Source organism: Gavialis gangeticus, unplaced genomic scaffold (assembly GCF_001723915.1).
Source record: "Gavialis gangeticus isolate Ggan-Ray unplaced genomic scaffold, GavGan_comp1, whole genome shotgun sequence".
Classification (NCBI taxonomy): Eukaryota; Metazoa; Chordata; order Crocodylia; family Gavialidae; genus Gavialis; species Gavialis gangeticus.
In genome coordinates, this window is record NW_017729031.1 from 109555913 (window position 1) to 109577364 (window position 21452).

The following is a 21452-nucleotide window of genomic DNA, read 5'->3' on the forward strand; positions in this document are numbered from 1 at the left end:
GTTCCTGAGGTGGGATCTCTGCACCCGCCACAGGCTCTCCCCATCTGCCACCAGGCTGCGGGAAGCTGATAACAGTGCAGGGGAGGGGAACTGAGCCCAATGGCTCAGTTCCCCTCCCTAGCAGTAGATCTAGCGCTGGGGATGGGAAGTCATCCCAGCTGGTCGGACTCTCTGCTCTCTGCCCTATCTAGCACTGGGGATGGGCCCTCGTCCCCCTCCAATCTAGTGAAACATTGAAACAGGGTCAAAACAGCCTCACTGTTTCAACAAAGCAAAATGGAACAGCTGTTCCGAATCAAAATTGAATTCAATACAAGACGCTGTTTCGTTGAAACCTCAAAACTCAAGGCAAAATGGAACGGTGCCGTTTCACACAGCCTTAGTGGCCATACCTGGTTCACATTTCAAGATTATCTTCCTGACCTCCAGCATGAAAACTTCTTTTTCCCAAGAAAGTTTGGGTTAAATATTTATCAGTGACTGGCATGGTTTATACAGAAGCAAACAAATCAGTGCATTAAGAAACTGCTGTTTTGCTAGAAATTAAAAATGAATTGCCACATTTTAAAAGAAAGAAATATATATTTTTAGAGAAAGTCCAATAAGAAAGGGTTTGTACCCATTATATTTTTTTCCCTTCACGGGGGACATTTAACAATAATTATGATTCTTAAACTAATTACTGGATTTACAAATAAATCCCATCCCCACAGCAGAAGTATTGTAAGTTTGGGATGTCTACAGCAAACTATACTCTGCTCCAGCATGTGCACATGCAGTAGACCATTCACCACCAAAATTTCTCTGCAGATGAATAGATAATATCATCACAGTGATTTGTAGTTTGACTCTGCATCCTAAACACCAATGACTGTCTTTTCTGAAATAAACCTTACCAATACACTACTTCTCCAGCAAGGAAAATGGATGTAGGGTGTTAAAATAAGCCTTGGGAGGCAAGCCTAGGACTCACATGATGCACCTACAGGAGATGCTTAATGCGCAGAAGACTAATTCTACTGTACATTAGAGCAGCAGGCAAAACCTATGCTAATACGCTAATGCACAGTAGATTTAGTCTAATGTGTATTAATGTCACTAAAAAAGCTTTCATCTGCACTAATACTCAGTAGTGCCAATTACGGCGCATTAAGTTAGTACCTGTCATTGCAGGTACTAAACTTAATGTACCGTAATTACAGCACATTAATGAATGTGTAAATGCACCCACAGGCACCAAGGCAGAAAGCTCAACTCTCTATGCAGAACAAGGTCTGTTTGGGTCATCATCCCTATTTTTCAGCAGACCAAAAAAGAAACTAACAGGATCTAGTCTTTGAGGGCTTTGAAGTCATCTCCAATTTCCCCGCAACGCCTTCCCCTCCCTTCTGGCTCAGCTGGGGTATTGTGCTCAGCATAATCTCAAACCCGGCTGCCCCACACTATCCATCTACATACACAATGTTACATGCAGGCCTGAAAAAATCCAAGGCCATGGTTTTCATAACAAGGGTTCACATTTCAGCTTTGCCACTGATACAATAACAGCTTAGGATAGAAGAGGCTCTCGCTTCCTGTGACCCAGTCAGAGGTAGGAATAGGCAGCGGCTTACCACAAAGCGCATTACTTACTATACTACAAGCCCCAGGTCCCTCAAACCTGCCTCAGACCTCTATTGATTTCTCCTTCACCAAGCAGAAAGCATTCCCATTTCCTGAGCTTATTCATGGCTCCAGAAAAACTGAAGTGCCAGTTTTTACATTCTCATAATAATGAGAGGGGTGAAGAGACATGGCTCCCATTGCAGCCAGCAGATAATAATCTGAGAACACACATGCCCCAGAAAAGCACTTCACTGAGTTTCTATAGACCAGGGAACTACTGGTTGAAATGGCTTATGATGTGTGCTTCGCACACCCAGTAGACATAGGCAGTGCAGTTCTCTTCTCAGCTGTGGGGATGGGGGGAGAAGAGGAGAACTGCAGATGTAACATCGGGCTAGGTCAGCATGAGTCTGCTTTCCCTGGTGTCACGCTTGTGGTCTGGCCTCTCCCAGCACTGCCTTGGCTTGTGGTCACTCTGGTATCTGGATGTGCCTGAGCAAGGGCTAGCTTGAGGGCTTCACAGATGGTGGTCCTCTGGGCTCCTCCATTCACTGCAGGCTCCTGGCAACTGCTGTTCCGGGTACTTTTGTTAGCCAGCCACAATGAGAAAGGCCAAGGAGACAATGTACAGACCTAGGTCACAGGCTCTGAATATGATCATGCTATGGAGCCCACTACAGGATTTCAACGTGCATCAGCATTATGCAATGGGTAACCTGGAGAAGATGACACATGACCCAGTAGAAAAGCCCTGCCACCCTCCAGAAGTTTTTACCCTGCCCTAGGTGCTGCACACTACCATTGCCAGGACTTCCCAATGCATGAAGCTACTGCTACACAGCCCTAAGCCCATATCACCTGTCGGAGCAGGCAAAAAGAAACAGATGAGCCTGGGAGCAAAAGCCTTCTCACTAGTCTGACATTGGCAGAGGTGGGAGACGGAGAAGAGGTGTAGGGGAGCCTGTTACAGAATGCAATTACTTCTACTGGTCGGTCACCCCAGAGTGTGGATGTGTGACTTCATGAGTCAGCCCAATGCAGAAAGCTGCATATTCATAGATGACCCATCCCTGCTACAGCATAGTGCTGAGGTACCCATACTAGTGGGTATATACCATTCCTCGCCTACAGCAGTTCTCACCAGTACTTCCCTTTGTGTTCACTGTCTCAGGTGTCTGATGCAATTCATAAACCAGTATGGAGTACAGCTAGAATTCCACCAAGCATCATAGGCAGTGACTCGATTAAACAAAGGTCCTCTGCATTTTACAATAAGCTATCTGGTAATTCGTTCAATCATTCAAAGATGCAGAAATAGGGCAACCAAACAGTTCCATGAAGGCATTGGCTCTGTGTGTGGGGATTTCATCACAGGATGGGACAGGAAATTAAGTAAGAGTCACAGTGGGAACTGCTGGGAGTTGGCATATTTGCAAATCTTGCCCTGACATTGGTGCTAAAGCATGAGAAGCCTGGGCCTTGCTCACATTACACTGTGAGCTGCTCAAATGTTGATGGGTGTTAGTGCTAGCTCCAGTTTGGAGCAGTCACACATTCAGGCCAGCAGGGGCCTGGAGGAATGAAAGGTAAGAACCCCACACACACATTCTGGGTTTCTCCCTGGCCCCCAGGGATCCTTCAGCCCCTCAGTCTCCCCCACCTGCCCAGTGGGACTCTCCCTGCCCCCAGGGCTCCCCCTCCCCACCCCACTTACCTGTGGCTGCCTGCGCTGTCTGTCACAAGGGAGCAGGCAGGGAAAAGTTAATCTGCTTGCCTGACCCCCGCTGCCAGGCTGCTGTTCTTCTTCAGCGGGGGGTAATATTTTTGCCATGTGCGACAGATTAGTCCCATGGCCTCCCTTGGTGCCACTCCAATACCCTTCACCTGCCCAATCTGCTGCTTTTTGCTTCCTGTCCTGTCTGCTGTGCTGCCTGCCCTCTCCCCAGTCTGCCATATGCCAAACAAAGAAGTTGCCATGTCACTTGTGGTACATGTGCCACAGGTTGGCCATCCCTGCACTAGGACAAATTTCAGGATACTTTGCAGTCCGTAAGTATCTAGTCCTGCTGGATCTTGTGCTTTCCTAGAACAGGCATGAAGAAATATGCAAACAGGTAATCATAGCCCATGAACTCTCAGCCACAAGTGGTAGCAAGCCCAAATCTTTTCTCTGACAAATACCGAGATTGGCTGCCCAGATTCCTTCATGCTCACTTAAACAGTATGGCCATCCCAGAAGACTCTTTGAGTAGCATCTGAAAATTTATTTGCTTATTGGGAATTTACCCCAGCTGACTACAGTAAAATCAGGTGGGGAATCTGACTGCAGCAGGCTGTCTCCTGACATTTCAAGTATTTGCTGGTTTCAGCCATGACAGGAAGGATGTAAGAACCACTTTGTGGTTTTATGGAATTCCCACTTGCTGTCTCGGTGAAAACCAAGGATGACGGGAGTAGCAGGTGGGAGCTCTCTCCTCCTGTCAATTTTGCACTTAATAACTGCTAGCACAGGGAAGAGCAAAACCCTCTAGAGCCAAAAGCATGAATGTCTACATGCTTGAGCTGATTCCTAGCTGTAGGACTCGCTTCTTCTGTGGATCTGGCACAAAGCATAGGCTTGACCAGTGAATGGCATGTGAATCCCTTCTGTCCTCTTGCTGTGCAGGACTTCTGTGCTGGGGCAGGAAAAGCTGCATCCCCACCTCCTTCTTTTCAGCTCAGGAAAATAAAGATATGAGCTCCTACAGGATCTGGGCCCCAGGACAATCCCATTAGCACAGTGCATCTTGAAGCCTACAGCTGGGACTGTGCCCTAATGACCTCATAGTGCATTCCTGGAAATTGGTAGGACTAAAGCTGTTGAGCCTAGGCAGTAGCTTGTGCTTAGGAAATGGCTCTTGCAGTTTCCAGGAATTTGCTACAAATTGCATTTTTATTTGTCTCTTAAATAGAACAAACACAGGGCGAAATACAATGCAAACACAGGGTGAAATACAGTGTGAAACATCTGACCACACAGGGATAGATAAAAGCAATGATCCCTTGAGTGTCGAGTGCTTACATTGCCCTCCAGAAATCATATACAGCACCTCACCAGACTGAGACTATTATGCTTCTGTCCCTCCTTATACTGTGTGGTCTGGGAGGACACAGTGAACTCACTTGCTCTCTTTGCCTCCTGTACAGACTATCTCCAGTCTGCTTTCACTCCTCTTCACATCAGCAGTCCAATCCACATCGCACTTGCACTGAACCACACCCTGCACTAACACACAGAGCCAAACTTGTTCACTCTCTTCCCTACCTCCCAAAGCTGTTTCTTACAGTAGGGAAATGCCATTTTCCTAAAAACACTATGAATGAGATTCTCCCCTCTGTACTGTGGAGAAGTCATACTCCTGCTCCTTTTCAAAGGTCCCCTGCAGTGCTGGCTCCCCATTAATACCTGCATGGAACGTCTGAACTCTTTCTTCCCACTCTACTGGACATGTCCTTCTGGTCAAGGACCCACAGCATTTGCCTAATCCTGACCTCAGATTTTCCAGGCCTTTTAATAGTTACCTCCAAGGAGGTTCTCAGTCTGATTTCTCCCTGAATACTCAGAAGATAGAACTGACTGCCACAGGTGTGACTGCGGCCAAAGAGCTCTTCAGGATTCAAAGAGGCGCCGGACGTTTATAGAGCTCAAGTATTTGCAACAGGTCACGTTAACAAGGAGCACTGGAAGGGAGAGAAAGCCTCATGCTTCAGGGATAGAACCAGTTTCTATCTTTTGGGGACAAGGAGGAGGCCGCTCAAAGGGCTGTTTCATCATATCTGCCACTATAAAGTTGCTTGCTCTTTCTTCTCAAGAACCCAGCACTGATTTGGACCTTGGGTCTGACCCTGCTGGGCTATTCCCATGTGCCCTACCTTCTGCTGTTTCCTCTGTGCCTTAACGCCACCTTCACGGAGTGCTCTCTTGGGCAATTAAAACATACCCTAACCTGGTTTCCTACTCAGAAAGACAGTGGCCAGACAAGTCCTTCCTGTAAAATCAATCTGAGCTTTGCTGGGCTCTTGTTAATCACCCTGCACCCCAAAACAAATGGCAGAGGAGCTAGCAAAGTCCACACTGAAGAGAAACCATTCTGCGCCAAATCCCATGCGTCATCCAGCTCACTTGGCTGTGAGGGGTTACTAAGAACCCAGACTGGAGCAAGCAGAAGTTATGTTTGCTGGCACAAATGGACTGCATAGAGGAGAAAATGGGGATCATGCAGACTGTGAGCTGGGAGCAAAGGGCAGGCAGGGCTCTAACTCCGGCTGCTTTTCCTGTAGCCGTGACATGGACAGTCAGCAGGCATTCTGCAAGCGGTGCCCATGCTGCAGGACCCCTCTCAGCTCCGTGCATAGTGCATGCCACCAGTAAGCTCCAGAGGCAGATGCCTGGGCAAACCAAGCAAGCTTGTTGGCTCAGTACTGGCTCCGGTGACCCACCTGTGGAGAGATTTGCAAGCAAGGTAGCTGGGCACAGAAATGGGCTGGCGTCACCTCCCTCAGCAGCAGGTGACTGGCAAAGAGAGGACACATAGAGGAGAAAGAAATGGCAGGGAAAACACTGAACTTCCCTTGATCAAATAAAATTCAGCATATGAGCTGACCCTTGGCTCTTTCCCTATCTTGGGCTGCTTGTTAATCCCCTAGTGGTTGTTTCTTTTTTGGGTGATTGGTGAAATCCTTGCTCCCACAGCTCAGCATTCCCTGAAGCAAGCTGGAACGTATGGGACAATGTGCCATGCTCGCCTGGAAGCAGTGTGCCCCTGCCCCCCCACCCTTACCTTACTCTTCAGGTGCTCTCATGTTCCCAGAAGAAACATTCATTGAATATTCAGGGCAGCCAGGGACTCAAAGGGCAGCAGTCAGTGGCTCCTTAGGGATTTCACAGGTCCCTCCACTTCAACTGACCCCGTCTCCAGTGTTGGCTGCTCCAGGGGTTGTAGTTCATTCCGTTGCTGATGCCTCTGGATCTAATATCAGTGCTGGATGGAGAGCTGCAGGGTCACAGTGCCACCCACAGGCTCACAGCAAAATGCCATCCCGCTCCCCTAGGCTTGAGACAACCACAGCTCCAGGGAATTTGCTAAGGAGCTTGAGGCCAGGTCCAACATGGACTCAGCTTGATTCCCAAAGGGGCAACAGCTGGTGCTAGCTTAGGTATTTGGATCACCAAAGTGATCCAAATACCCAACCCCTGAGACTTTTCTGTGGCACAGCCTTGAATAATGCCATCCATGATAAGAGAGGCACCCTGCAGTTAGTAAAAGGCCAAAAATGGTCAGGGCAGAGACCCAAGCAGGAGGTTTGCTAAGAAAGTAACATGCCTTATTCCCCTTCCCAGGAGTCTTTCCACTGAGCTCAACAGAGCTCCAAGAGAAGCCATGTCACCTTCCCTGCCACAAACACAGCAACAGAGCAGCCCACAAGCCCCTATGGTCAGCAACCCAAGCTCAGTGCCAGAGTCAAGACAATGCAAGAGCAACTGGAAACAGAAATACACACAACAAAGAAATGCAAGGTTAACAGCTCTCATAATGGATCTGCAATTCCCTGGAGAAAGAGAGATGAAGTGTGTGCACGCACATGCACACATGCCCAATTCACAGCAGACAAGTCTGCTACCATTCCTGGGTCTAGGGCTTAGTCCTTAAGAGTCATATTCTTGAAGGCTAGGTATGAACCATTATGATCATCAGATCAGCCCTCCTGCTTAACACAGACTATAGAATCTTTCCCAATAATACTTCCATCAAGCCCATAACTTTTCTCTGAGCTGAAGCACCTCTGTTAGATGGCCATCTAGTCTCAAATTAAAGACTGCAAGTGACAGGGGGCCTACCACAACCCTGGATAAGTTTTTCCAGGAACTACTATGGTAAAATCATAGCTGTAAAGAGCTATGCTTTTTACTATGAAGACCTTGGGTTTTAGTGATAAGCCGGGTAACAGACATTGCCAGGCCACTTTACATATCTGGGCTTCTTATATTGCTGCTGAAACTACATTTATATTGTTAACAAACATGATCAAGTTAGCACTTCTGTGGGAACAGTAATATTCCTGGCATACCTGTCCCTAAATTCCTCACTTTTGACATAGCGCTGACATAGCTATTTGCACAGCATTTCCCACCTTCTTGCACAGAAATCATTACAAAGGGGGAAGCATGCATCTTCACCTGTGCTATCCTTGCTGCTACATCCAGTTGTTTATCGGAGTTGTCAATGCCACTATGCAGAGATCTTTATTTGGCTATGTATCACTGATACTAGGCAGGAGGAATTATTTCACTGGGCAACCATTATAAATCACATTCATATCAAACTTTAGGACACCCCATGTCCATCTTGGGTGAACACCCCTTCCCAAGCACTGAAAGAGTTTTGTAGATCCCAGGCCTGGAATCTCCTGCAATTTGGAACATGGCCAAAAGTCAGGGGTTTATTTAAAGAAAGACATGAGGTTATGTGGAGGCATTAGACACCAGGAAGTCTGACATGCTCAGAGAAGTCCTGCTAAGATCAAATGGCTTGACTCTTGGAAAAGCTGTGCTCAGTGGAGTGGGGTCCATGTGGTTCTAGGAAAGGGCATTCCAGGACTTTATCACCACAAGGGGGAACAGATGGTCATATAAAAGACTTCCATGCAGAAAGCCAATGGATGGGGAGGTGAGGACTGGAAGAGATGGGAAGCGTCACTATAGACAACCTTTTCTGCAGGCTGCGCTCCTAGCTTTCTATAGAAACCATGTGGCCAGGTTTGGAAAGTCCATCTTTACAACTGATTCTAAATGTGGAAGGCTATGGAAAGTAAACAGACCATCATGGCCAGCTGATCCTTCTGAGATAGATGGACCAGTATCTGCTCTTGGAGCATCCAGACATACAGGAAGATGAATTCATACCTCACATACTGCAAATGTAGCCTGAGTGTACATGGGTTTGTACTCCCCTGTCCAATTGAGGGAATTATTGGCAAGGCAGTGTGCTGCGGAGGGACACAACAGCCCAGTGGCCACCTCCATCCCGTATGGAGTCAGGCCCCGTCAATCAATTACTTAAATATATACAAATTTATTATTACAACAAAACCATTAACGGGTAAGGACATATATAACATTTATGTACAAATTTACAAAACAATAAACCCTATACCATATATACGCATATACACACACACACACACACACAACCAATTATTATTTAAAAATACAGATGGACAATAGAACAACCCAGAACAAAGGATATTGATCAGGCATCTTTATAACTCTATTAATTTACAAACTATTGCTTCAACTTATTCACATAAACTATAAGGCACAGTCTACAAATATAACCACCAATCCTTAGACAACCTGGTTGCCCTCCAAGGCAGGGGCCCCACTCCCAAGGTACCATTACAGGAAGGGAGGTGGGGGGAAAGAAAAGGAGAGGGAGCGCCCAAAGACTCCTAAGCTCCCGCACTATCCTCCAGGAGTGGCCCATGTGGTGCCCCTTCATGACCCTGGGGGGTCCCTCCCCTGTTGGGACCCTCTCCAGGGTAACTTACTACTCCACAGTCCTGGAGGATTGTCTCCTGTTCTCCAGGTTGAGCTCTGTTCCCTGCTGGGCTTTTCTGCCACCCGACTCTGCTGCTGCCAGCCTGGCTTAGGGCCACACACACCACTGTGTGTAGTGGGCGCTTTGCCTTGTGCTAGGGGTTGGAGGCCTGGACAGCCTTGTGCAGCACCAGGGCTTGGTCTGCTCCTGGACCCTCTGGGCAGCATCGTCTGCAGAGCTGCTGTCCCAAGACACTTCAAGTGGCTCCCAGGGCCTCTCACTCTCCATGCAGCGCCTCCTGCACCGAGCTTCCAGCCTCGTGCTGGGGGTTGGGGACCTGAGCCGCCCCAGGGGCCCCAAAGATTCTGCTCTGTGCACCACGTCTCCGGCCGCATGCCAGAGGTTGCAGACCTGAGCTGCCTCACTTTGCACACTGAGAACCTAACCGCTGGAGCCATCCACCGCTCCCCACTGATAGAAGTCTTCAGGGGTTCTTCCTGGGCTACTGATTCACCCTGCTGAACAGCTCTCCTCAGCTCTCCTAAGCCCCGCTCTCCTCTCTTCTCTGTCCCCCAGCATCTCACTCATGCTGGGCATGCAGCTCCTTTTATATGTTCCAGGGCTCCGCCCCTGAAGTCTTCCAGACCTGACAGTTTGCAGTTTTCAATCAGGTCCAAGAGAGCTCTTCTCCCCCTCCCCTCAGGAAAGGGGTGTGACTATTTTTCTTGCTGCCTTCTGATTGGTGGATGGGCTCCACCAATCAAAGCAGCAGGATCTCAAGCCTGGGACTCAACCCAAGCTCTGAAAGGTAAGCCTCCTACACAAGAACCTATTCCTCCAGCTCTGTTCTTGTGTCTTCCCTCAAACTTCCTCTTACCCTCTCATCTCCTCTTCCCTTCAGAACGTCCTCTTTAGTCTGGGGCATTTTACTTTCACTGCCTCTGCTCCAGGCAACTGCCCGGATCCTTGTCTGTCATCATCCCAATGCAAAGGGTGGAGCTACTGACAGGTAGGCAGAAGCTATAGGAAGGGTCCCCAGGGCAGGGCTAGACAGATCTTCTAGCAAAGCTGCCTTCCTCATTTCACCATCAGGAGCCCCAGTAGTGGGAGCTAGGGCCCCATGTTGCACGAACAGAACAACAAACAGTTTCAACCCCAAAGCACTGACAAGCAAAGTTTGTGACTGTCCTGACTGGCTTCAGAAACCGCATGAACAGCCAGTGCCTGCCAAAGAACCACAACTTCCATACCCCGAGGTGAATCTAGATATAGAAGTTAGAGAGGGTCCAGGGGTAGGCAACAAAGAGGACAAATGGCTTGGAAAGCAGGCCGTATGAGGACAGGCTAGAAGAGCTGGGTATGTTCAGCTTGTGGCAAAGGCGCTTAAGAGCAGATATGATAGCAGTCTTCAAATACTTGAAGGGCTGCCATAAAGAAGAAGAAAAGCACCTTTCCTCTTTTGCTGCAGAGAAGAGGATGTGGACCAATGGCTTGAAGTTGCAGCAAAGTTTAGATTGGCTTGCTGGAAAAACTTCTTCACTGTTTAAACAGTAAGGCAGTGAAATAGATGGTGTAGAGAAGTCATGGACTCTCCATCACCGGAGCTGTTCAAGAAGAGGCTGGACAGCCACTGGTTGAGGTTGATCTAGGGCTAGGCATAGCCAAGGCTGAATTAACGCATAAGCAAACTAGGCACATGCCTAGGGCCCTGAGCTACAGTGGGGCTTGGTCCTTCCCTTTGCAGTGGTGGCATAAATGACCCTGTCCGCCTCCCTTCCCCCTCCCCTCCACTGGCCTTACCACCGTGGTGGCTGCTTCCTAGTAGCGGCTCTGAGCCCTGCTCCCTGCAGGCAGCAATGTTGGGGTGGGGAAGAGTGTGTTTGCCTGGGGCCCACTAAAGAGTTAATCCAGCCCTGGATGTAGCCATGCCCGTGTTCTCCTATGGGTATTTCCCATGCTTCTGGTCTTTACTAGTTGCCCCCCATCCTCCCTTTCTGCTACACGTATCAAGGTGTTTTTAAGCCTTCCTCAGAGGCAGTGGGTGCTGGCTATAGCAGAGCCTGGAGTCTTTGACTGGGGTGTGGCAGTGCTTCTGCTGGGACCCCAGCTGGAGACTCCTGGCTGAGGGGTCTTGCCTCTCTGCTCAGGTTCAGACCCATCACCATAGCTGGAGGCGAGAAGGAATTTTACTCCATGGTCAGACTGGTAGGGACTGTGGGATTTTCGCCTTCCTCTATCACAGGGGGCATAGCCCTCTACCCAAAATCTTGAACATTTATTGATAACATTTCATAAAAGCAGGATACTGGCTGCCATGGTTCCCCTGCTTCACTTGTGCTAAGTTAGGGTGTTAAGTCTGTTGTGTCAGGGTTGAGGGTAGTGTTATGTAGAGTTTAGATTATGGATTGTATAAGAGGGCTTGGATAGGGACAGGGTTGGACTAGATAGCCACTGGAGGTCCCTTCCAGCCCTGCTTCTCTGCAATAGACTTGATTCAAAACAACTAAGTGGCCTAGTTTCATAAACACAGTTGTTTCTGAAGTGCACATCATAGCAAGGGGCTTGTCCTAGGGGGTGACTGCAGTGCCTTTGAGGGGCTGCTCAGGCCCAGTTTGAGCCATCTTTCTGGGGGACTCCCCCCCCTCTCACCCACCACTTGATGTTATGTTTTTATAGCAGAGGGAGGCTGCCCAAGGGCTTCCCAAGCTGGACCTCAACCCCTAGCTAACTTGATGCCTTGGGGGGCCTATATATGCTCATCAAGCTAGGCCCCAAGACTAAAAGGGCCAGTCTCACGGCCAGCTCCTATAGCCTAGGCCCCTTGCACTGGCTTCCAGGTCCCAGCCTTGTCCTGGCCCTCCATTGGCCTCATCTGCCATACTGTGGGCTCCCTGGCCCCCAACATCAGCCCCATTCTGGGCTTGCTACTTCCTCAGAACGCCTTGAGCCTGCCCCCAGCAGGACTCTAGGCAAGCACTGCCCCTAAAGCAGTGATGGGACCTCCAGATACCTCATCTTGCAGTCTAATTTGAACTACAACCAAAAGAGAAGCCCCCAGGCAATAATACAAACTCTCCCTCCTAGGCAATCAAACAGCAACAAATGGAAAAACAATACATTATGACTTTAAACATAGGGAAAACTTCTACCCCATCAGGGTGGGTAAGCAAGCACCCAGGGCAGCCCTCCCTGGGCACCAACATAGCCCCTGCTCTGGGTTATGTCTCTCCATAGGCTCATACAACCTGGCTGATCACTCCCAGGCTGCACAGCAATCTGACAGGCCTTCCTTAGCTACTTCCTGATCAAGAGCTCCTCTCCCCTGCAGTTTACAGGACCTGGGTTTATATGGTTCCCTGGCCTCACACCCTGGTGATCACCTGTTTCCCAAAGCAGTTGCAGGTGATACCTGATTTGGCTTATTACAGGCAGCCTTGGGGTACCTCTTGCTGCTGGGCCTGCAGGGCTGTCTGTGTAAGCCCCTGGCTCCTGCTATTATTGCCTTTGCTCAAGCCTTCTTATCCCTTAGTTTGCATGTGGGGTTGTCTGGCTGGCAGACCCCGGGGGTTTGCTCCCCCCTCTCAGTAATGGGGTAGGGGCACTATTACAATATATTAAATTACAATTGCAGGAGAGAGATATGAAGACTCCCCTGCTACATGCAGCCATCCAACTCACCCCATCCTAACTGCTGATCAGGGCAGGAGATATTAAAGCCACTTTAATAGAGATTAGACTCCTCTGCTACATGCAGCCATCCAACTCACCCCCATCCTAACTCCTGATCAGGGCAGGAGATATTAAAGCCACTGCACCTGACAGGTTAGGTGGATTGGAAGAGGAGAGAATCATTGAAGCTGGCGCACAGGACATGGGCATTATATCCTCACTTCATAGGGGTCTTTAATGGTGGCAAGTGGTCAGGAGCTTTGAGTGCCAATAGAAAAGAGCATCCTCTCTGTGGCCTGGAAAGAGCCTGGGCTGTCCGTCTGCAGATGCCACTTCAGTTCTATGGTTGGAGCAGGCTCCTGTGTTCCCTGCGTGGTATCTATCTGGGAGGATTTGTGGAGTAATGCCTTTCCAGGACACCTGGAGTCTACGGGAACCAGAGAGCCAGTTGGGCAGGAAGGCCACTTAGAGTTTTGGTGAGCGGTCAAGGGCCAGGTACTTGCCCCACAACAGCTCACCAAAACTCTCTAAGTGGCTCTGCTCAGATGGGCGGCTAGGGTGGGGCTGTGGACAGGGACATGCAGAGAGTGGATCATGGCTCTGTCCTGGGCCCTGACCCCAGGGTCGTCATAGAGACTGGCTGGGACCCAAGCAGGCAGGGCATGTGGCCAGGTGGATGGGATGGGACTGTGGGTGGGCAGGGAGCTGCATCTTGAAGCAGGCTGGGTGGGCAAGATTTTGGGACAGTGGCAGTGTAGGGCTGGGGCCCAGGGCAGAGCCACAATCTGCCTGTGCACATGGAGCTGGTGCCTGTTGTGGGGTCTTGCGGGCACTCGGCCCCATGCTGTCACTGCCCCATAGGGTCACCACCCATCCTAATTGGGTGGGACAGTCCTGAAATGGGAACATCAAGTCCCGGTCCTGGGCTGCATGACTCTGGGACAGCATTTGTCCCAGATTTGCAGTGTTGTATGGGAATCCAGGTTTTGGGAACAGTGGATTTCCTCTTGCAGGCTGCTTGGGGCTGCCAGGAGTGAGACGCAGGGGGTGCCATGTGCATGTGCGTGCCTGCACACATGCACATGACCAGGAATACAACCAGGCAGCGTAGAGAGCAGCTCCCTGCGGGTAAGTCTAGGGCAGAGAGGTTGCAGGGGGGAGGGGAAGGAGGCAGACTGAGGCCTCCATGGTGAGGGAGGGAGTGGGGCAGGGGCTAATGGAGTTTCCCAGCCAGGGCAGTGCACGGGCCCTGGGGATGGGAGTGGAACAGAGCCATGGGAGGCTTGTTCGGGGGCAGGGTTGTGGTTCCCTGCCATTGTGTGCACTCCCAGGAGAGCATGGGAGAACATATGACCCCCTCAGATTTGTGTGTGGGGTGGGCGCAGATGTGGGCTGCCTGCTGCATGCTTGGGGCTCTCCACCTTGCTGCTCTCCCCCACAGGAGCCCTGTGCTGGCTGTGCCATCGTGGTGAGGCTCCCCCTGCCTGCCCAGCAGCAGTGTGGGAGGTGACGTGGAGTTGTGCCTCATGCTGCTGCTGCTAGGTGGGAAGAGGCAGCTGCAGGGCTCCTGAGGGGAAGACAGCAGGCTGGGAAGTCTCAAACCCACAATGGGCAGCCTGTGGGACCCACTGCAGGCTGGACAAAAATCCTTGGCAGGATGGATCTGGCCCACAGGTCATTTTTTGCCAACCCAGCCCATTTGATGCTGCACAAGGACCCCTTCCCTCCCCTTTGGGGTGCACAGCCCATTATCCTGGGCTCCACTCTTAATTCACTGCACCTCTGCAAAGGGAGCCTCCACAGCCACAGCAGTAGGATTCACCTCAAGTGAAAGGTATGGGAAGACCCTCAAAGTGAACAGAAACAGAGATTTGTAAGGCAGAGATCATACTGGACATGCCCTTCTCTGTGTAAATGCACAGCTGTATTTCCATCACATAATGCAGACCTTCAACAGCCAGGGGCTTCCAGACCTGGCACTACCATTGGGTCAGCTTGCCTACACTACAAAGACTTTCCAGCATAGCCAGCTAGCCCAGTCCATCCTGCGGGTGGAGACCATACTCAGCAGCAAGAGGAATTCCTTCGTGTAGTTAAACCACCTCCCTGAACATCTATGCTAACAAAAGGGCCTGTTTTCTGGTAAGGTGCATCTTACAGGTGGCAGTACACTGATGTAGCTGTGGTGGCTGGGGCCAGTGATTTTTTTTCTCAGCACTAACCAGCATAGATATGTTAAGACAGGGTTATATTAAGTATTTACAAGGCTTCTGTTACCACAGACTCTGAAAACTTGTGTTTCATGATTATCCTCACTCAGGCCTAGGAAGGCAGGGAGGAGCTATCATCTCTGCCTTCCATACAGGGAAACTGAGGCAAAGAGGAAGTCTTTAGCACTACAGGGACTTGAACTTAACTCTCCTGACCCTAGGGTGCTGTCCCATCCATTGAGCCAACCTGGATGAACAAACAGAAGGCTGAATTTGCCCTAAGATCCGGATACTGTAGGTACTTCAGGTGCCTGGAAGGGCTTTGAGCTGGCTTCCACTGTATGGCATGCACATAGCCAACTACACACTATGTATATTACACCTATTCATTGCATGGGAGCTTGCACAGTATATCAACCCCAGAGAGGGTACACTTCATTTCAGAGGAAGATCTTGCTGGCAAACACCTCTGATCTCAGATGAATGAGTGACTGGTGAACTCAAGGAAATCCCCAGCATTCAGAAACCCCTGCATGCCCATGTCACTGGGTCTGATGAGGAAAAACAGGAGAAATCAGACAAACAAGGATGCAATGAAATGGAAAGGGAGAGCTGCCATTAAGATTGTGGCATGAATGCTGCCAGCTGCAGAGGCTTCCATAAGTTATAGAGTGAATTATAGACACATAAGCTGGCAGGGACCACTTTGCCCTGCCCTTCGAAGAGTCACACTCAGGCTGCAGGGCTCAGTAGTAGATTCAGGCTTTATTCATTCACCTTCTGAGGAGGTAAGAGAGCATGGCAGATAATAGTCCTTGGTAGGACTGTGAATCTCATCAGCACTGTATAATGATACTGAGCTTAGCACTGTGGGTGGGAGACAGCAAAAAACTGTGGGAGAAAAGGACTTCATAACCAAGAAGTCAGGGACTGCTGGGATGCAGAATGGCTGTTACTTCAAACTTGGCATCCACAAAATGGAGCAAGTCAAAATAGTGGCCACTTCAAAAATGTGTCCACCAAAAGTTGGGGTTTGTTGCTGCTTTTGCAGATCATGAGGATGGAACCTTTTAGACCAGCAGCTTAGGTCCTGAGGTGGCCAACCATCCATGTGGCCCAGGTTATTAAACAATTTACTAAATAAGCAACAGAGAAAAATTCCACAAAACTGAGGGATGAGCAATCCTAAGGGCTTAAGGACCCAGGAGCAATCCATAGCACGGTTTTACAAAGGAGAAGTGTTCTTGGGCAGAGTCAACTGGGGCTTTTTAAGTGTAGGTACCGTTGATAGGAGACAGACTATGGATTTCAGTACACACCTGTCATAAGACCAGATTTTCAGAAGAGCTCAGTCCCTGGGCTCTGCTATACTGCTCTGAGAAGCTGTCCCTGTGTCTCACAAAATCTTATACTCCACAGCCACAGCATCCAATCTTGACTGGCTCAGGCACCATATAAGCAGTCAACACTCACTAAAGATTCACCACTGCATCTGCATCCCTAATGAACTGTAGCAAACACATGAGTCCAACGGGAAAGAAATAATGCAGGACACCATGGGCAGATGTTTAGCAAATTTCCATCATTGTGACACTGGTAGATGGTCTATGGATGTTTTTTATACAATGCAGTCCACACAGTAAAGAAAACAATTCGCTCTGATGACATTTTCTGCAAAGGGCCACAAGCAATATACTGAGGAGCATTTATGTGACTCCTGAGCCTCAGTCAGAGCTTCACTGCTATAACATGTGACATCTACCCTACACCGAGAGCCTGGGACCTGCGGAGAAGGCACCATTTCAGAGTCTGGAAAGTGGTACTTCCACAATGACAGCCTCAGCCCTGTACTGGATCTAACACAACAGCAAGTGCTACCCAAAATGAACGCCAGGTTCAAAATTCAAATTGCTGTGTGTATGAATCCCAGCTCAGAAACCAGGAAATGGCTTAAAGGACTCCAAACAAAAAAAAGCATCAAGCATGAGCAAAACAACCAAATATCAAGGCAGGGAAATGTTTTGTGTTCAGCCACTTCTTCAGGGTCTGGGTGGAGGGAAAATGCTTCCTGATCAGCAGCAGTGAGCATCAGTGAGGTGAGCAGGAGGAACAGGAAACCCAGAAAGAAACAAAAAGGATGTTGTATGGGAATGGGCCAACCCCACCACGCAACAAGAATCTAAAGGGGAAGAAAATATCTAGCAGGTGATAGGGCTGAAATAGGACTGCAAAAAACAAACTCACAATAGCAGCAAAACATGGACAGTCCAGCCAAGTAGCACATTGTGCAACAGGAATGTAATCTTCTCTCCCTCTCTGACTTCAGACAGGCTGTGTCAGCAGTCTGTTCAGCATCAGGCAGGCCCTGCCAGCAATGCTGCATTTGCACAAGGGGAATCCTGCCCTGTGACTAGGGCTCCTAGGGCTCACAATGGTAGTACAAGTAATACATTAGAATAGTTAGGCCCAGGGCAGCCCACACTATTGACACCACTTCCTGCTAAGGGCAGACCATGTTGGCAATACAGCATTCAACTCCGATCAAGACACAGCTGTGCTGTAGCTCAGGGCTGAGAGCTGATTGGAAAATTTTCAATGATACATCTTTTTCTATGGGGAAATGCTGATTTGTTGATAGAATTTTCTTCAGGAAGGTTTCTCAGGTCTGGGAAGAAATTTCTTCTGGTCATAGCTGCCCAGAAATAGCTGGGGCTTAGCGCACAGGTACAGGAAATAACTACCCTGATACTGACTGGATCCTGGGTCTCCCTCCTTCTAGGAGACCACCTGGCTATCATCTCTTTTGGGATGGGATTGTCTCTCTTTTGTTAAAAATGTGTTGCAAGGTCCAATTTTCATTCAATCAAGTGTTGAAACCTCAGCATTTTTCATGACATGGAATTCACACTTACCAGTCAGTCCTATGCAGGATTAAAAAGATGGAGAAAAATGGCATGTATGTACAAGGGCAACCAGACTGCTAAGGAGACAGGAGGCTTGGATGTGTAAGGAGTAGCTACATATTGGCTGAGAGCCTTGAGAGAAGCCTACAGACAGAGGACAGGGGTCCACAGCAGAGGCAGAGGAGGTTTTTTAAGCAGGTTCACAGCAGGAGGATTAAGAGGAATGCAATAACATTGAGAACATAGAAGGAGCACCTAAAGACTTTTCCCAGTAGCAAATTCTCCAGTTTTGAAATCACTCCCCTCAAGGGAAACCAAGGACAACCTGTTCCTTGGGGTTTAATACAGATGCTCAGAGAGTTGCAAGGAATAGTCCTGACCTGAGCAGGAGGCTGGGCTGGATGGCCTCCCTTCCAGCTGGATAAGGTCCCTTCCAGCCCTACTTTCCTATGATCCAAAGCATGGACAAATCCCTAGAGAACTGGACTGTAAGGTCCCAGCCCCAGCAGACAGGTTAGCTGGGATCTAGAAGGTCTTTTCCTTTAGTGCCCGTCTCTGTACGTTTGGCCAAGAAAAGTGACGCCAAGTGGCAAACTGGAACGTAACATGCTGCACTGGTTCCATTGGGGCTGCTGTGCCAGGACGAGGAGTAGCTAAGTAGTCCTTAGGTCTAAGCCCATTTCCTCCTCATGCTGTAAAATCCTGGGTTACCAGGTTGAAGACATTGCTCTCCATGGATGACTGCCACTTGCCCCAGTTCCTCTTGATCTCAGCCTGGACCTGCAACATCATACCAGGGAACCATGAGAGATCTGTATTGAAAAAGAGCTTATAGGCCTTCTCCCCACACTGGGCCCCTTGTGCACCCATGGGAAATGGAGATCAGAACCAGGACTAGGGCCACAGGGAGGTTCAGGATTTGCTGAACTTTATAACAAGCATCAGGCAGAGAAGGAGGGGGTCTCAGGGATACATATTACTGCCACAGTTTGGAAGGGCCTTGTTTACTATCCTTTTAGAGGTGCTTTGGTAAACTAAATAAACTTGGTTGGGATGCATGCCAGGACTGGGAATTTCTGTAATCACCCAGGCAAGCAGGGGTCTACACCAACCAGTCATCTGGGAGCACAATCTCTGTGTTGGCTACTGCACTGGGAGTTTGATTTGAATTGACTCCAGCTCTGCTGAGTCTGAGGAGAACTGGGTACACTGGACATGTGTGTTAGATTATGGGCATGTTTGTATTGGCACAAAGGTATATGAGGATTTGCACACATGAATGAATGCAAGTGCTTGTGTGTGCACATGGATATGTTTATGTATGTCTATTTGCACATGGCTGTATATGACCAGGTGTGTGCTTGTGGGTCAATCTGGTAGTAGATGTGTGTGTATATGTATATGTGTGAGCATGTGTGCAAACATATATACACAGTAGTGTAGTAGGTGTCACTCACCTCTCCATTCAGGAAGCAGTACAGCAGAGCGACCAGGAACCCCTGAAATATGAACGGAAGGGAAGAAATTTAACATAGATAAGATGTGGCTGGACTTCATACTCTTTGACAGCCTTGGATTAGGGTGCTTCCAGGAGGGGAGGTGGGACTCTTCCCTGTAACCCACCTAGCTCAGCTCTGGCTCTGGAAAGCAAAGGAGTTTGGAATCAGCCTCTGGGCTCCTTCCTTAGATCCTGTATACAAATTATGCCCATTAAGCAGTGGCAGAGAGGGGTGCTGGGGTGTGGCCTGCAGGAAACCACTGATATTTTGCCTTTAGCTGTTTATTTAACAAGAAGGGCCATCTGGCACAGCCATCACTGATGGAGGAAAGCAATTCTAGGTCCTGCAGATGTGTCTTGGGGCATTGTTCTCCTGTGGTTGCCAAGATGGCTGCATTGGAAAACAGTTCTTCCTGTTATATTCCACACTGCTGGCCAGAAGGGTGGAAAAAAAGCCAGGCCCTTGATCTCAGTGCCTCTGGGTTGAGATCCACAAAATCTCTGGGGTTTGGTGGTTGTGGCACAGCTTAGTGATAAGGAAACTCCCCTGAAAGAAAGGAAGCCTTGGGGACTAGTCCCTGCTCCAAGGACTGTTGGTGCACTAGACTGATATGTCATTGGAGAAAATGCATACAGAGCATTAGGAGCAGGGACCAGAACTCAGAACTTCCTTGTTCCACAGGAAAGCCCTCATTACTAGGTGATGGAGTCATGCTTACTCATTCTTCCTCTGAGCTCATGGGCCTTGCATCCTCTTCTGACTAGTAGCCCACTTCAGATGGCCCAGGGTACTATCCAGGCAAGTGGGAGATAAGTGTTTGAATGCCCTCTGGCAGCAAAGGACCTAAAGCTCAGGTCTCCTATTTTATAGGCAAATGCTTTAACTGCTAGACAGTTATCTAGCACCCCCTCCAGCTCTAAGTTTTAATGAGGATGGCCATGGCTGCTGGGCTTAGGGCTGGACTCATTGCTGTCAGCTTGCATTTGACATATTCCAGGTTCAGCTACTGAAACAGGCCTCTGGGGATTTGGGTGCAGGGATACCCAGGGTGTGAACCTCGAGTGGCCTTTGGCATGAGATAGGTGCTGAGGTGGTCAGTATTCCTCAGAGGGCAGCACCTTTGGGCATGGGCAGGATATTAAGCACCTCTCCTCATTAAAACTTAGGTGCTACAGCCTCCCAGGTGGCTGAGCAAGGACATGGGTTTGCCATGGATGAATCACTCAGACATAGGTGCCTAAATTCCACCTGCGGTAATCAAATGCTCTTTTGGATCTAATCTCAAATAGATTCCAGACAGCACCTTGCTTCCCACCCTTATCAGCTTCTGTGAATCTCTACTGGGAGGCTGAGTTTTAACTCCTGTATCTTCAGCCCCCTCTTCTTCTTGGGACAGCTGCTAAACAACTGATAAAGTCCACATGGCCCCTGTGGTCAGGTGGGCCCAAACCCAGGCATGGCCATCAGATCTGGAATGCGCACTGCTGGGTCCTCTTGTTTCCTGATTCTGCAATTGGAAAAGTCCCATGCCTCTTTCTTACCAGGCTTCTGCCAGTGAAGCTGCCTGCGTGCCACTCTGACCTTGTGCCCAGTGACTTGAAGCTCAGGTAAGGTTGTCCTAGCTGACAGGGAAGGAAGTGCAAGGAAACCTGTGGCTCCTGGCCCTCTTTATCTGGGCTCTGCCAGGCCAGTGTCGCAGGCATCGGTGCCACACTGTGTTTCTGTATGCCAGATCCAGAGTTCCCAGCATGCAGCTGGACCAAAGCTGCACTGTATTCCTGCACACCACTTGGGCCACATGGGTGAAACTGGAGTGACTCCTGCCCAACCCAGCCATGTGCTGGGGACTCAGGGTGGAGAAGGGGGTGCAGGGAGAATGAGGGGAACAAAATTTAGGTTGCCCTAACCTTTGTTCTCTCTGCCCAGGGGTGGGCAATTATTTGGGCCAGAGGGCCACTTAGGGAGTTTTGGTAAGCTGTTGCAGGGCAG

General features: G+C 49.3%; 1 protein-coding gene across 1 annotated transcript in view; it reads right to left on the reverse strand.

The window, feature by feature from the left end:
• Positions 1–18285: 18285 nt before the first annotated feature.
• The window catches only part of LOC109302076 (vasoactive intestinal polypeptide receptor 1-like), a 75293-nt gene continuing 72126 nt past the window's right edge, over positions 18286–21452 (reverse strand). Inside the window, exons 12-13 of the mRNA XM_019523577.1 lie at positions 19422–19463; positions 18286–18744 (exon numbers count right to left, since the gene is read on the reverse strand). Of these exons, the coding sequence (XP_019379122.1) occupies positions 18652–18744; positions 19422–19463 (135 nt within the window). The 3' untranslated portion in view covers positions 18286–18651. The remainder of the gene's footprint in view (positions 18745–19421; positions 19464–21452) is intronic.